This window comes from Onychomys torridus, chromosome 1, assembly GCF_903995425.1.
Source record: "Onychomys torridus chromosome 1, mOncTor1.1, whole genome shotgun sequence".
Lineage (NCBI taxonomy): Eukaryota > Metazoa > Chordata > Mammalia > Rodentia > Cricetidae > Onychomys > Onychomys torridus.
Genome location: NC_050443.1, coordinates 161428072 through 161443560, shown reverse-complemented (window position 1 = coordinate 161443560; position 15489 = coordinate 161428072). Strand labels below are relative to the sequence as shown.

The following is a 15489-nucleotide window of genomic DNA, read 5'->3' as shown; positions in this document are numbered from 1 at the left end:
AGTGGTGGTGGAAGAGAACAAGGCTTCTGAAGACTTGACTTTGATGCATTGCATGCCCTTCCTATTGTTCTCTAGAGGGGGCAGTGCCAGGCATGGCAGTGTGGAAGAATATGCATGCCACCTGTGGGCAGGTGGAGGAATAGCCATTTAGACCCAAAGCACCTTCACTAGAGGGGCCAACTTGAGGAGCTTACAACAGTTCAGCAGAGAAGTAAGAGGATGCAGTGCTTGTCCTAAACAAGAATAAAATCATCACAGAAGTTGGCGGAGTCGGGCATTTGAGTGGGCAAAGCATCCAGTAGCCTAAAATGTTTGTTAGTCAGAGAGAAGGACGGGAAAGGAAGCAGCCAGTAACTGCTTTCTGTTCTGTCTTCACCATCTCTCATCATTGCTTTAGGACTCTGAAATAGTCTTCCTTGTTTTCTTTCATATGCTCAAAATAGCATTGCCTTCATACTGACTCCATCCTGTCCATGTGTTCTTATCTTAATGTTTTGTTGTCTCATTTCATTCAGTTGTGTTTTCTTTAGTTTGGGGTAACAAGAACAGAGAGTAACATTTTAAATCCCAAAAATGTCACTGAAACAGACCAACAGTTGATCGAATACCAAAAACCTGGGAAAATATGGTACTCTGAAACAGAAAGAAAATGGAAAGAAATCACATAGACAGTAGACAGAAGGACTAAGAGGCGTGGGATGAGATACGGGCATGATTCGACTCAGAAAAGCTCACCTCGTCTAACTTACGGAGGACATTTTAAATATGGAGGCAACTGAGGCAGGCAAAGGCTTGTGGTTCTCCTCAAGCGGCAAAATTCAACCAGAAGCTAACAGAGCCCTAAACGGAACTGTGAGTGTGTGATATCCGCCCTTGCTAGCTGGGGTTGTTAGTTGTCGCCTTTGAAATTTAGTATTTTCATCAATAAAATATTATCATTTGCTGACTAAATATTAAATAAAGTCATTATCAAGAAATCCATGGGGCATAAAAAAAGGGAAAAATACAAAGTTACATTTATATGCAATAAGATCAAAAACAGAGATAGGTTCAAAAAACTTTAGAACTTAGAAAAAAGAAGGAAACTTCCTGGAGTTGGGGAATATTTCATAGAGAAAATAACATTTAGAACAATCCTCGAAAAAACTACCAGGAAGTGTGGGTGAGAGGCCAGGAAGGAAGCAAACAGCAGAAGTGTGCAGTGGGTGTATGCCGTTTTTCTAAAGCAGGAAGACCATCCTGCCTGGGATTTACAGGGAAGGAATGGAGAATGGGTAGTAAATGCTGGTTGTGTGTGGTAGTCAACACCATTTGAAATAAAGCAGTCTGAGTCCTAACCTGTGGTCAGTGCTCACTGATTGCAGGAACATCAGATACCAGTTAATTCCTGTTCATCTATCTGCTGGTCAGACAGACCTCTCAGTGAACAACAAAATGGTTCGCTCCCACTGCTGGCAATGCAAGGAGAAACCACTAAAGGTTCTTAAAACTGGAGAGGAACTCCAGAGTTAACCAAGGCTGGAGGCTAGTCTAGAAAAGGAAGAGGAGAGAGGCAGGAAGACAAGGAAAGAAATTGTGAGGCCCAGACTCAGGAAGGAACTGAGAGGAAGGAGAAGAGTCAGCTTTATCCCCTCCTCTTCCAGTAAAGATGGTAGCATCAAGTCAACAACTACACACAAATAGTAGACAAATCAGGAGCAATACTGAGAGTTTACCTGACCATTCACAAGTACAATGAGAGTCAAGACTGCTGAAATGCAAACAAGGTACATAGGTCTTCCTGAAGACCAGCTAGGTGACTCAGTGGGTGAGGGCGCTTGCCACCAAAACTTGTCACCTGAGTCCATCCCCTAGAAAGAACTGGCTCAAATAGTCCTCTGACCTCCATGTGCACACGGACACACACACACACGGACACACACACACACACACACGCACACTATGTAAAGAATATTAGATTGTGTTTTAAAAACCAAGAAGAGACTTCCTAAAGCTGTCCTTTGTGACCAGCAGTATAGGAGGCTTGTTCTCTTCCTCAGAGAGCACTGCTCTTCTGAAGTTCAGGGGAAGGTTGACTCCCAAGTACGCGAGATCCTGAGATTAATGGGCTCCAGCTTCTTTCGGAGGGTGGGCCCCCTGCCAGGGCTGATTAGCCCAGCTGGCCTGTCCACTGTTCCTGTTTTATTGCTTCCTTTCTCATTAAGGAAGGTGTTGGTTTGGATAACCATAAACAACATGTCTGCTACAACAATGCTACCATCTCTTGCACAGCCAGCGCCTGAAGCCAGGTCCTCAGGAGTCTTTTCAAAGATGTAGATTACAGCTTTAGAGGCAGGATATCAAGGAACTAGAGGAAAAGGAAGATCAGGTTTGAAAAATGTGCCCCATAAATGGTTATGTTCCTATTTTATTTTTTTTAAAAATCAAGACTCTTTTAAACCCAAAGTGTGCTCCTCTTCCTCTCTCCCCTGCCGTATACATACACCTCTTCTACTCTATCCCTGCCTCAGTGTATCCATATAAAGACACCAAACATTTTTAACTCAGTCTCCATTTCTGAAATATAAGAGAATGGAACTGGAAATATAAGATATTTCCAGAATAAAAGAATAAAAACTTATACTTCTAGTAGATGAGGAAGTGAGCAGCTGATTGCCACTGAATGGACTTTTCTTTGGGTGCCTCAAAGCTTCTTGACCATATGGGCCCCAGGGCTGATTTTGGGAACAAAATAGTTGGAAGGGAGGTAGGTAAGGGAGCTAGCTAAGCTCACTCAGGTAACATCAACCCTTCTCCTCCCCAGTGTATCCTGAGAATAACCTTCATTGGCACATCATTTCTCACCAGGAGCCCTTTCGCTTTCCAAAGTCCTTGCCTTTTGTCTTTCCAGCACAGGGAGAATCATATTTACTCAGAAAAACCACAGTTTTGAACTATAGCCCTTGGTTTCTTAGAGTTTCATTTTCTGAGGGAATTTTGCAGCTGGTTCCATCTGCTTTTTCTGTTTTGTTTTTTCCCTTTTTGTTTGTTTGGTTTTTCTCCACTTTAGCCCAAGCTAATTTTCTCCCCAAGCTCAACCAGCGCCCAGCACCAGCATCCATAACACCACCACACTTCACCATGCTGGCCTTCTCTGTTCTTGGAAGAGTCCCAGGTCATCAAATTTCCCACCATGTTCTCAACAGAAAAGGCATAGAAAACATTTGCTCATTTGTGTTGACTCCTTAAACTTTCAACATCAGTGCTTTTAGGAATTCCTCCCTGGTCAGATAACTGCTTTATTTTATATCCAAGTTTTACTTCTCTGTGCAGTTTTTGTTCATGTGTGTAACAGGATGCTTATGCTGAGAGTGGGAGAATATATGCTAACCATGCTGCGTATATATGTGTATATATATTAATTATGCTTATGTGTATTATCTATGTGTATTTTAAATCCTAAACTTCCCTTTCCTAGTGCTTAACATATATCTGGGATATTACCCATTAACCCGAGTTATTTATCAGAGGGAAGAGCAATCAGTGTGGATATTAAACTTTTCAAACACAAATTCAGGTAACTTGAACAAGGAGAGAAATTCTGAAAGTATTTGGGTTTAAGTGCTTACTATACATCAGGAACTGTTTTTAAGTTCTTTTACAAATGTCAGTTAGCTGAAGCATAAATACACTGAGGTAGCTATTCTGTTCTACACTACAACACAAAGAAGTAGTCTTAAATATTCAAGGTCACACAATGAATATACAATAAGGCCATAAGTGAAATGCAGGACTCTATCTCCAGAGTCCATGACTATAGCAACCACTGAATACTACCTCACCAATCATAATGCTGCAGGAAGAGCTAGCTGAGGCTGAACCCCGGGCTTCATGCAAGCTGGGCATGTGCTTTGTACCCTCAGCTCTGAGAGCAAAAATAAAGATGATTTTCTTTTCATTCTCCCTACATTCAGAAGAGAATTCAGATTAACTTTTGTCTTTTGCATTAGTGGACTGTGTAGGATCCTGTATACATAGTTTTTATAATTTCTAACATTTTCTAGAGTCATAGCTTCATTTACAAGAGAAGGTTTTGAACTCTTTGAAATAACATCGCCTCATACAAATTACCCCTCCAAGTTCAGCATACCACTTTCAACTCCAAGTATTGACAGCAAACTAGCTCACAATAGCTGGACATGACGATCTTATTTTCAAGGTCAGAACATCATAACAATTCTTTATAAAGTTCTTGGACATTCAAATCATGTTGGATGATAGTTTGCCTTGTGAGTTTGTTGAGTTTCATATATAAGTCACATGTTCCAAGAGTCAGGATTTCTCTTTTCCTCTCAGAAATGATGACTTGCTAACCAAAGCTTAGAAAATAAATAAGCAATGTTCTTGCTTAGGTCTTTCATGTTCTTGCAGGTTTTCATCGTGTGTTTTCCTAATCTCTAGATGTGTACTTTTAAGCAGCACATGGCTTTTGATTCTTAGGCTTGTTTAATCACCCTTTCTTACGTCCTACAGTTTCCTTCATGGGTAGGGTTTACTGTGAGCCGGTACAAGGGAAGGTCTAGTACTGCATCAGCCCCTAGGTGTGACCAGAGCACTATTTTCAGTGAAGCCCAAGTTCTGTGCCAGGTACACTTATAGGAAGTAAACACTTAGTAAGACTGAAGGGTGTGGTAGAGAGATGACTAAGCAATTAAGACCAAGTACTACTCATGGACCAGAAGACTCAAGTTCAGTTCCCAGAAGCCACATTGAAGAGCTCACTACTGCCTGTAACTAACTCCAGGAAGATCAAAGGCCAGAGGCAACCACAGGCATCTGCACCCACATGCACATAGACAGACAGACAGACAGATACACACACACACACACACACACACACACACACACACACACACACACAATTTTAAAGTAATAATAAATATTAGAAAGAAAAGATGACTGGGTTTCCTGCCCTCAAACAGGTATTAGTTTAAGGCTTCCTTGAAGTGTCATGAATGGTTTAGAATCCAACTGCCAATAGGAATTGTAGGCATATCTGGATGAGATCTCTGAATTCATGGACCTTAAAAGGCTCCTATAAATCATTGTTCACCCACTGGGTTCACATCCCTTTCCACGAGCTCGGAATTATCCTGTCACTGGCCTCATGTTATTTATTCTTTGTCAAACAGCTGGACCCTTAGAACAATCCGGTCAGGTTTTTCCATCTATATATAAGGACATTGAAGCTCAAAGTGGTCATAGAAATAACAGAACCTTTAATTTGTATATCATGTTACAGGTTTCACAATCCTTTTAAGACATGTGTATGACCTCATAGCAGCTACAATGACCTGACGTAAGTCAGATCAGACCCCTCTCCTGCTTAAATCCCTCCAGGAGCCTCCGTCACACTCAGAATGAAAGCACTCTCCTTTCTTCTCTGACCTTGTAGGTTCAATCTTTCATCTTTGTATGTACTGTACTCCAGATGGCCTTCCTTTTGTGCTACAAGCAATGGTCCTGTTTTCACCCTACATCCTTGTCTATGCAGTTCCTTTTGAAGCATCAACAACCTGGCTTCCTCTTCACCAACTCTCAATTCAGATACCACCTTACAGAGGGCTCTTCACTGACAACTGTCTAAAGCATCCATCCTGACAAGCTCCTCCCTAGCATTTTACTTCTCGTCTTCTTCTTGACTCTTATTCCTCTTCTTTGTTTCTTTACTAATTGTTACTCTCCTCACATGACAATAGTATAAACCAGTGGCAGTACACCCACCCTTAGAATTCTGCTTAGCATTTAGCAGGTGGTTAATAAATGTTTGTAGAAGTAATAAATTAAAACATTTGATAATGCTTCAATGTTTTTTAGTGGAAATCTTTAACTCTACCTATTTTTAAAATATCATCCCTAGGTGATTTAACCCACTTCTGTAGTTTATTATATAGTTTTAATTATTCCCTACCAATCCAGATCTTTGTTTCTGAGATGATAATCTCAATGGTGTTTTTAACCTTTATTTGTCCCCCACAACCTGGTTAGTTGTAACTTCTATAATCAAACACTTGCTTTTATTTAAAAAAAAAAAAAAAAGTTCTTTGAGAGTTTTGTACAATGTGTTTTAATCATGTTCACCTTCTCACAACTCTTGCAAATCCACCCACCTTTCCTACTCACCCAACTTAGTGTCCTCTATTTTAAACCCATCAAACCCAATCTGTGCTGCTCACATTTTTGGGGGTGTGTGTTCTTCCACTGCAACACATTACCAAGGGCTACACTCATAGAGAAAGTTGTCTCTTCCTTTCCTAAAAGCCAATAGCTCCACAGATGGGGTAGAATTTTGTGCCTCACTTCCATTTCCCTACTGAGGTTTTCTCTGAGTTGGGCTTGCATAGGTTTTGTACAGACTGTTGCAACCACTGTCAGTTCATATGTATAGCTTCCCTGTTGTGTCTAAGAGACAATGATTCCTTGTAGTAATCTGCCACATCTGGCTCTTGTACTCTTTCCGCCACACTCTTCCACAAAGATCCCCCAGCCTTGGTGAAGGGGAGATACAGTGTATGTTCCTTTTAGGGCTGAACATTCTACAGTCTCTTATTCCTTGTATCTTTTGTGGGTCTCTGTTTTAATCACCATCTATTGCAAATAGAAGCTTCTCAGATAAGGGTTGAGAGATGCATTAGTCTATGAGTATAATGATATTGTGTGGAATCAGTTTAGTACTATGTTCATTTATCAGCATAATAGTAATAACCTCTTCCCTGGGGTCTGTAATTGGTCTAACTTTAGGTTCTGGGCCTGATGATGGTTCCAGGTATGGGGTTTCATCTTGTGATGCAATCAGGTAAGTAGTTGGTTACTCCCCTCATGTTCATGCCACTATTACACTAGTTAGTGTGTCTTTTTAGACCAGTTATTATTATAACTCATGGGGTTCAACAGGTTATAATCAAAGGCAAACCTTAACCTCTGACTGTTAAGGGCCAAAGAGGCATGCATCCACATTATAAAATATTAATACATTTTAATATATTACTTTCAGAAGACACTTAGAGTTGATCTATTCCAAGCCCATGCCTTTAAATATTAATGAAGTCTAAAATAATGATTTCCAAAAGTCAAAGCTAGCTTGTGATACATACCAGAAGTCTCAGGGTACATTCCTCTTCTTACATTATGATTTTTTGTATGTTTAGATACTACCTCTCCTTTTGCTAATGATTTATATATAGATAAATGTTTATAAAATATTTAGACATGGAAAAATAATACTCATGCCATAATATTCACCCTTTTAAAATATGAAAGTCAGTGGGGTTCTAGTATATTCATAAAAATTTTTAAATCATTGCCATTTTAATTTTAATACATATCCAAGACTCACAAAGAAACCTCATACTCACTAGTAAGTCACTCTCTCTTGTCCCCCACCTTAAACTTCCTCCTCTTTTTTGACCTTGTGAAACTACTAATCAACTTTGCACCTCTATGGACTTTCTAGAACATATTCTGGCTGTTTTAAATACATGGATTTATATAAATTCATATAATACATGACCTTTTATGTTAGGTTTCTTTATGTTTTCAGAGCTCATCTGTGCTTTAGTTTTATCGTTTTGTTTGACTTACCCAAACCCTCTTTCTCTAGTGGCCTTGCTAAAATATCTGTCTCTGGGAACAAAGTTAAATTATAAACATCCAGGAAGCCAAAGGTTAAAAAAAGCATAAATACATTCTTCAGCTTTAATTAATTATAAAGGAAGAAAAAATTATTGCATGCACAGATATAGTATGTTTTAAGGAATTATATATAAATAAAGTTTTCAACTTCACCATGTGATTCTTCTTTTAATCAGTTAAAGTGTTTCTCTTGTTTTCTTATGTTTATGATTTCTAATTCCTTTGGGGTGGACATTCTGAGCAGTGTTAAAAAGAGTAAGAGAATTACTTTGCAATAAACAAGATGTAGGTCCTGATGACTCTTTTCTTTCCATATATAAAGATGGTTAGGAGAGTGTCGTCTTATCTGGACCAATAGAAATTGAACCTTTGCTTTGTGCTTGCTAAGCATATGCCCTATAACCTTTGACAACATGCCAATGTGGCCTCCACTATTAATTCTCATTCTTCCATTCTTGGCTAGAATTCTTACTTCCATCTAATTTATATTTTGCAATTTTGTTTCTGAAAAACTCAGTAACTTTGCCAATATCAATTTTAAGTGAGTTATAAAACAATGCAAATCCTCTCCTAAATGGGAATGGTTGTAGAAAGAAACATGATCACTTGCTGATGCCTACCTATGAGTTTGGTCACATGTATAGAAATGTATCTCATATTAAATATTCTTTCTGGGAGCCCTAAGGTACAAAGAGCTAAATTATAATATGTTCTACCTCAACTTACATAATCAATTCACAAAAGGTCCTATTTCTGTTTTGTCTGTTTTCTTCCTTTGTGTCTTTGTTATATGTTTGACATATCCTTAAAAAAATGTGTCTTTGTTCTTTATTGTGTATTAATAAATGTTTATATAAATGATATACCACTTATCTTATTGTGTTACTTTCTTTTTTTAACTTACCACTGAAGCTTTAAAACATATTTGTGTTTCTGAACTTATGTTGAATATTTCGCTCCAAATGCTGCATAGTATTTCATATTATGCATTGAATACATTTCATATTTCAGTCCTCTAACTATGAATACCTGCCACTGATGGTGACATTGTGAAATCTTTGCACTCTTCTCTAGAAACCTGAAGAATAATGGCTAGTAAACATGTCTAGGAGAGGAATTAGAGGGTGTCTAAATGTACTATTTTCTCTATCAACTATTTTCCTTGTGTATCCCAGAATCCTCCAGCATTTCTTCATACCCTAACCATTGTAGCAGCAGCCAGAGCTTGGTGCTAGTGTAATGCAGCAGGAACTTGCTTCTCATTCCTTTTCTGGGGTTTCTCTGGAGAGAGGCAACAAACATTTGGGGGATATGCTCAGCTCTCAGAGTGATCCATGAAGTAGGAGGAGTGACTTCATTAGGCTACTCCTGACCATCAGGAGACAGAAACCATGAGACAAATACTTCCCATTGTGTAACTTTGGGGACAGTTGAACAGTTTTGAGGTTTACATAACCTTTGACCAAAATCTCTGTGAGGTTGAGTACAGGTTACCAGCCTTGGTTGCCAGTTTAAAAGCACAGCCTCCGCTTGTCAGTCCTTTGTTTCAGTCCTAGAGGTCACCATTTCTGCCAGTTATTATTATTTCCTCCAATGAACTAGCTATAGACAAGCCTGCAACTCAGACTGTACTTTCAGAAGCTACTAGTATTACCCAATACAAGAACTGCCTAATTGCTTTCCAGGGTATCTGTACCCTGATCTGAAAAGTTTGGCCAACCTCCAACTTGTACAACAGAGACTGGGTAATTTCAAAACTTCAGAGGGACACGTTTTAACAAGGCTTTGCCTCTGCTTGGAAGGCATGCAGCTGTAGTTTCCTGTGCAGATCTGACCCGTGGGTCAGGGTCTTTTCTCTTTATACTTACTTCAGTTATGTTCAAAATATGGTTGTAATATACATGGCATGCTCATTATACACTTCCCCAGAACATTTTCCTCTCCCTCTCATGGATCATGATAGTGTGTTATACTGTAGAAGTGTGGAAATGTCCTGAAAAGGATTGCTTCTCAGTACCTGTCACTATAAAAACATGATGTGCTTCATCTTTTCCAGTGAAGGATGTTGTATCCCTAAAGTCATCTTAAACTCTAGAATATGCATTTGTTCTATCACACCATCACTTGGGTTTATTTAAGGAGAAAAATGAACATGTATGAACACTAATACTTTTGTATTTATGTTGCAACTCACTCTGCCTTCCAGGTAGTCTGCTCCAGAGTCAGCCTTTTAGCTACTACAATTGACCGCCTCATTTCCTCTTTGCATGGTCTTCCTGTAAAAGGAAAGTAACAGATACACATCTTCATGAAACAAAGCACAAATCATGACCACTTGGGATCAGGGAATGAGAGACACAGCTTTTACAATATCATCTGTCGTCTTCTGTTTTGTAAACAGGTGGTCAATACATACACTCCAGGAAAGAAAATTTGGCTGGAAGGCGTGGTGACCACCTCAGCTGGAGGCACAAACAATCTGTCAGATTCCTATGCTGCAGGATTCTTGTAAGTAATTCACATTTTCACTCCCAGGAGCTTTCAGGGAAAGATAGTGAAGCTGTAACACACTCACTACCCATCGCAAGGCAAAGCTGATTTCCAATGGAAAGTTTATCATCTGTTCATTTGTGAATGGATTTAATCACTTTACAAACAGCAACTAGTCACTTCTCCAGCTACTAATATTTTGTCGAACATAAGTGTCAGAGCACAGATGACATCTTGAGTAAGACCATTGTTCAAATCACAGAGTCAGCACCATACATTCTCCCTTCTGCATTTTACTGTAGTTCTCAGAGTTGGGCAACAACAGCATGGTTTTGTCCTCCAGATTCATGACGACAAGGGGGGCTAGCATGAGTGAGAACTACATCGCAAAGAGTAATTATGCTGTAGTAGGTCTTTGAAGTATACTGGATCTACTAGGTGCCGAGTACTGTCTGAAATGCTTTGATACTTTGACAGCCAATGAGATTGATGTGAAAGAGAAGCTAGTGTTGTCCTCACATTACAACCAACAAAGCTGAAAGGCAGAGTTGAAGTGAGTTAGCCAAGGGAGCCCATTTAGCTAGTGGCAGAGATCAGACTCAAACTCAGACGGCCTGCTCCAGAGTCCAGTCTTTTACCACTGCAAAAGGACCACATCTCTTTCTGTCTCCCACAACCTTTCTATTAAAAAAAAAAAAAAAAAAAAAAGTGGTGGGCTCACAAAGGAATTCAGAATGTCCCTGAATGGGATTATCAGGACAGGTTTCACGGGAAAGGTGGCAGTTGTATGGGACATGGAAAGAGTGCTCTGGTTTTCAGAGGTGAGTGGTGGGACTGACAGCCAGCTACCTCAGGCTGTAGAAACATTACTGGAGGGCATAGCAGAGGGCCAGTGCCTACTGTGAGGGAAGCCTGTTTCAGCAGGGATGGAATGAAGGCTGAGTCTATGATGAGGGTTAATACCAGTTTATGGAGGGTCTTAAAACCATATAAAGGAAATGAGGTCTTGTTCTAGGCTATACCAAGCCCCCGAAGATTTCAAAGAGAGAGATGACCTGACAAGCATTTTAAAATTTAGACCTTGTCAATGTTATGCGTAGGATCTTGGGAGGGATAAGAAAACAAACTCGAAGGCTACTGTAGTTTCCTGGAGAATGACTTGAGCCAGAAGCATAGAGTTCTTCTTGGCTTGCCAGTGTCATGCAGCCAGGACAAACCCCCAGAACCAGAGACCAAATGATTGTTTTCCTGGTCCATCTTGGTCCTTTGGCCCTGGCTTTCTGGCTAAGCAAGGCATGGACTGTAGTTTTGCCTCAGCTGTGTTTCGCTCCCAACAGCTGTTCCTAATTAGACAGATGCAGTTCCCTTTCATTGAGACAGCTTCTTACATATTTGTGAAGAACAGGTCAGGCTGGCCAAGCAGATGGCATTTTCAGATGGAATCATGTCAAATGTACATGAAGACATCTGCTCAGTGTAATTCATGGTGTTACTCTGGGGCATCCATATTTGTTACCTCAGCATCTAACATTGTGTTTCACAAAGATGTCCAATAAACATGGTTGAAATGAATGAAATGGAGTGAATCTGAATTTAATGCAGTACTACTAAGAGCCTTCTTTCATAATTTACTCCCCACTAGTTTGATATGAATCCTGTTGCAAGGGGGGAAGGCCAGGTTGGCAGTTAGTACTAAGGGGACCACAGCTTTTTCTCAGCTGTTGCCAAGTGATTTTGCTTTGAGGTCCAGCAAGCAGCCCAACTCTACTGAATGTTTTCCTCAACACTCTTCCCTTTAAGGAGAATGGTGTGAAATGAAAAGTACCACAGACCTTCATGGAGGCAGCTGAAACAGAGACCTCCCTTTGCATGAGCATCAGCCAGACAGCCATAGAGCTCTCCATGGACTTTGCAGATGAACACAGTTGTTGATATTTGGGATGTAGTTCAAATTATCAGTGCCTGGTTGACAAGAGATCAGATGAATCTAGTTCATTATGCTCCTGGTTTTCTGTCTTACTTCCTTGTCATCCATACCATCTCAGCTCCACAGGCAGCACATAGCAATGTGCTGTGTTCTTGAAGGGATGTCAGCTGCTTCCTAGACAAATGATACAGCATTCTAAGAAGGTTCAAGCAGCTAGCAAGCATGTGAAAAGGTGACCTTTTCCCAGGACCTTTTCAGTATATCACCTAACTACGTAGTTCGCAGGGCATGTGCAAATGTGTGCATGAATCAGAATTCTCTGCTAATGAGGACTCAAAGATAGTGCTACCCTGACAGTCTTGAAATTCTTTGCAGTACTGCAAATTTGTCTTGATAGGATGCTGTGTCTCCAGCATCTAGCAGCATGCAATAATATATATAGTAGGTGCTCAATAAACACTCAAGAATAGATACTGAACAAGTAAGCAATGGGATCATTGTACATACACAAAACACCAAGAGACTGTCCTGTGTTGCTGTACAGATGGTGCTGATGGAGGGGCTCATGCATATATGATTATGCATTTATTTGGATTTTATTTCTTCTAGAAAGTGAAACTCCATATTTGCTTTCCTAGATAAATATTAAATATAGACCATGATGTATTTGTACTTTTGAACATGGCAAGAGCTCTGCTGTAGGAGACTTTGCCTCAGAGTCTGACGGTGTCACAGCTACAGCCTGGGGCTTCCTTTGAGAACCCATCTGCTACTGGGCCTCAAGACCAGAGCAAGAGCTGAGCCTATCATCCTGGCTTCACAGCCTTGCCAAACTAATGAACAGAATAAAGGCAGGTAGCTTTGCCATGTGGTGTTCCCCAAGTCCTCCAGCTCTCTGGGTCGCAGTGTCCCCGTGTGGCAGCACTAACATGACGAAGCTTCTCCTGTGCTGTACACACATTTTCCTTGACTTCAACTCTTGATTCTGTGCTGTGCTTTGCTTTGGGATTTGGTTTTGTAACTCTAATTGTCAGTAAATGTGTTCATTCTTATGAGAATAAATAAAATTGTAAATGTAAAAAAAGATTTAAAAATGTGAACATTATTTATTCATAATATAAGAATTAGAAATGCTCTTTATTCCAGCAAGGAAAAAACTTAATTCTAGAAGTCATGGGTTTGTAGCCCCATATGGTTTCAGATTTAGGAAATCATAACTATGCGTAATTTTTCCCATGTGCTGAGTGGTGATTTCCAAAGTTCCTAAAATCTAATTTTATCCAGATAAATGTCAACCTAAACAGTGCTGTGTACCTACAACATGCCAGAAACTGTATTGGGTGTTCTGAGCCTAAGTTCAAATGCTGTATGATTGAAGACCTATAACCAATGGGACATGGTAGAGAGAAAGGGGAATGCTCACCACCACCATGCTGGTGGAGGGCATAAATAAAAAGAGTTCTGTGAAGGTAGACGGTGATACTGCTGACTAGGATGCCAGAGTTTAGAAAAGAACACTTGCTTTGGAGAATAATATGGTAAGAAATTTACCAAATGGAAAGAAATTAGTTAGAGGAGGGTAGGTAGGAAATTCTAAGACAAAGTGAAGCCTGGGGTCGGTACGAGAAAGCATGCTATATTGGCTGCTCAAAAGTGGTTTTGTGCAACTTAGACCTATGGAGAATGAAGTCTGAGGTAAGAGCAAAGATGAGGTGGTATTTCAGCAGTGGCAATACAGAGAGAAAACAGTAAATGCCTAAATTGATGAATGAATTGAATGTGTCAGTAACAAAGGCAGAGTCAGCAGGGAGTTTGGGAAGAACCTAGAAGGCAGGCTTTTTAAAGAGTAGCATGTTGTGTAAACTAGGCATTTTTTATACTCAGGGCTAAGTGCATGGTCAATGCAGGTTTCCTATTGTAACACATTTGAGAAGGAGATAACAGGCTTTAATCTCCAAATAGTTTATTGTGGTGTTGAGGAAAAACAGTATTACATTGATGGGACAGTGATATATGAGGGAACCAAATGACAAGGCTGTTTTTGCAGAGGTCATAGGCTTATGTCGGTTAGCATCCAGTGAAAAGTGTGTGCACTGTTACAGAGTGAGGAGGCTGAGGATACAAGGTGGACTGTGAAATCCTGTGGTTGCACGTTTGTGGCCAGGGAGGATGCATTAGGCTTTTAAGTGGTCACAGTATTCATTTGTTAGTATTCTAGAAGTAAAATATGACATAAGCTGTGATAACTTCATGACCATGAACAATTCATTTTATTCCCCCAGACTTCAGTTTCTTTTCCTGTAAAATAAAGAGATTAGATCTGAGAATCTTTGAGATTTCTTACAGCTTCATGTTCAGCACCTAAAATGATTTTCTCTTTTAAAGCAACAAATAAATTTGGTGGTGCCTGCGGGGGTGGGGAATGGGAGGAGGTAGAGTTTATTTGTGTGTTGTAGCTAATGTTCAGTTCTTGTAAAATGCCATTTTAAATGTGCTGATGTGGCTTTTTTTTCTTTTGCTTTTTAGATGGTTAAACACTTTAGGAATGCTGGCTAATCAGGGCATTGATGTTGTGATACGACACTCATTTTTTGACCATGGATATAACCATCTGGTGGACCAGAATTTTAACCCATTACCAGTAAGTACACTGGATAAAGATTCCCAATTCATTTCCATATCATTTGGTTCTTTTAATCATGCCTTTTTCCTACTAGGAGAGTGTTTCTCTTTCTGCTATTGGCAATCTCTTTCATAAATCAGACAGAGCATTCTTGTCTTCGATTTCATGAACCATTCCATGGGCTTTGGCTTCACTCCTCCCCTACCACACACACCTACACAGACATACACACATACATATATTTATATGTGTATAATATATAAATTCATTACTATTACTTTAGCAAACTTTGTGCAATTGAGATTCCACATCTCCTTGTGGCCTGTTTGAATTCTGCTTGAGAGTGGATTTTTCCAGATTGTTTTTTTTTAATGCTAATAGGAGACATTAGTTAATGTCAGATGCAGCATGTTGAAAGCAGATGGGGGTATGCTAAGATCAGATAAAATAGGAGCCCATCTCTTAAGGCTAAAGTGCACTTGGAGTTAGATGTTGACCCCTAAGTGATGATGAAGAGATTTTACCCAAGGCAGAATTCTGAGTGACTTGCTGCATAATTATCAGAGAAGTCTTAGCCCAGAACAGCTATTTTTTGCTTTGTTTTGTTTTCTTTTCTTCTCAGAAACATCACACAAATGATTATTTTATGTGGGTCTCATATGGGATCATATCATTACATGGTCCTGATGGAAAGTCAGACTCCTCTCCCTATCCCTGTGGTTGCCCTTAGAGATGTTCTATCTGCTTTATTTGACAAGGTCACTGAGGAAGAGACAAG

The 15489-nt window shown here is 39.8% G+C and overlaps 1 protein-coding gene across 3 annotated transcripts in view; it reads left to right on the top strand.

Annotated features, from left to right (window-relative positions):
- The window catches only part of Hpse2 (heparanase 2 (inactive)), a 610759-nt gene that overhangs the window by 464374 nt on the left and 130896 nt on the right, over positions 1 to 15489 (top strand). For all 3 annotated transcript variants that reach the window (XM_036198538.1, XM_036198539.1, XM_036198542.1), the window contains 2 exons: positions 10073 to 10179; positions 14615 to 14729. In XM_036198538.1, coding sequence (XP_036054431.1) covers positions 10073 to 10179; positions 14615 to 14729 — 222 coding nt within the window. The remainder of the gene's footprint in view (positions 1 to 10072; positions 10180 to 14614; positions 14730 to 15489) is intronic.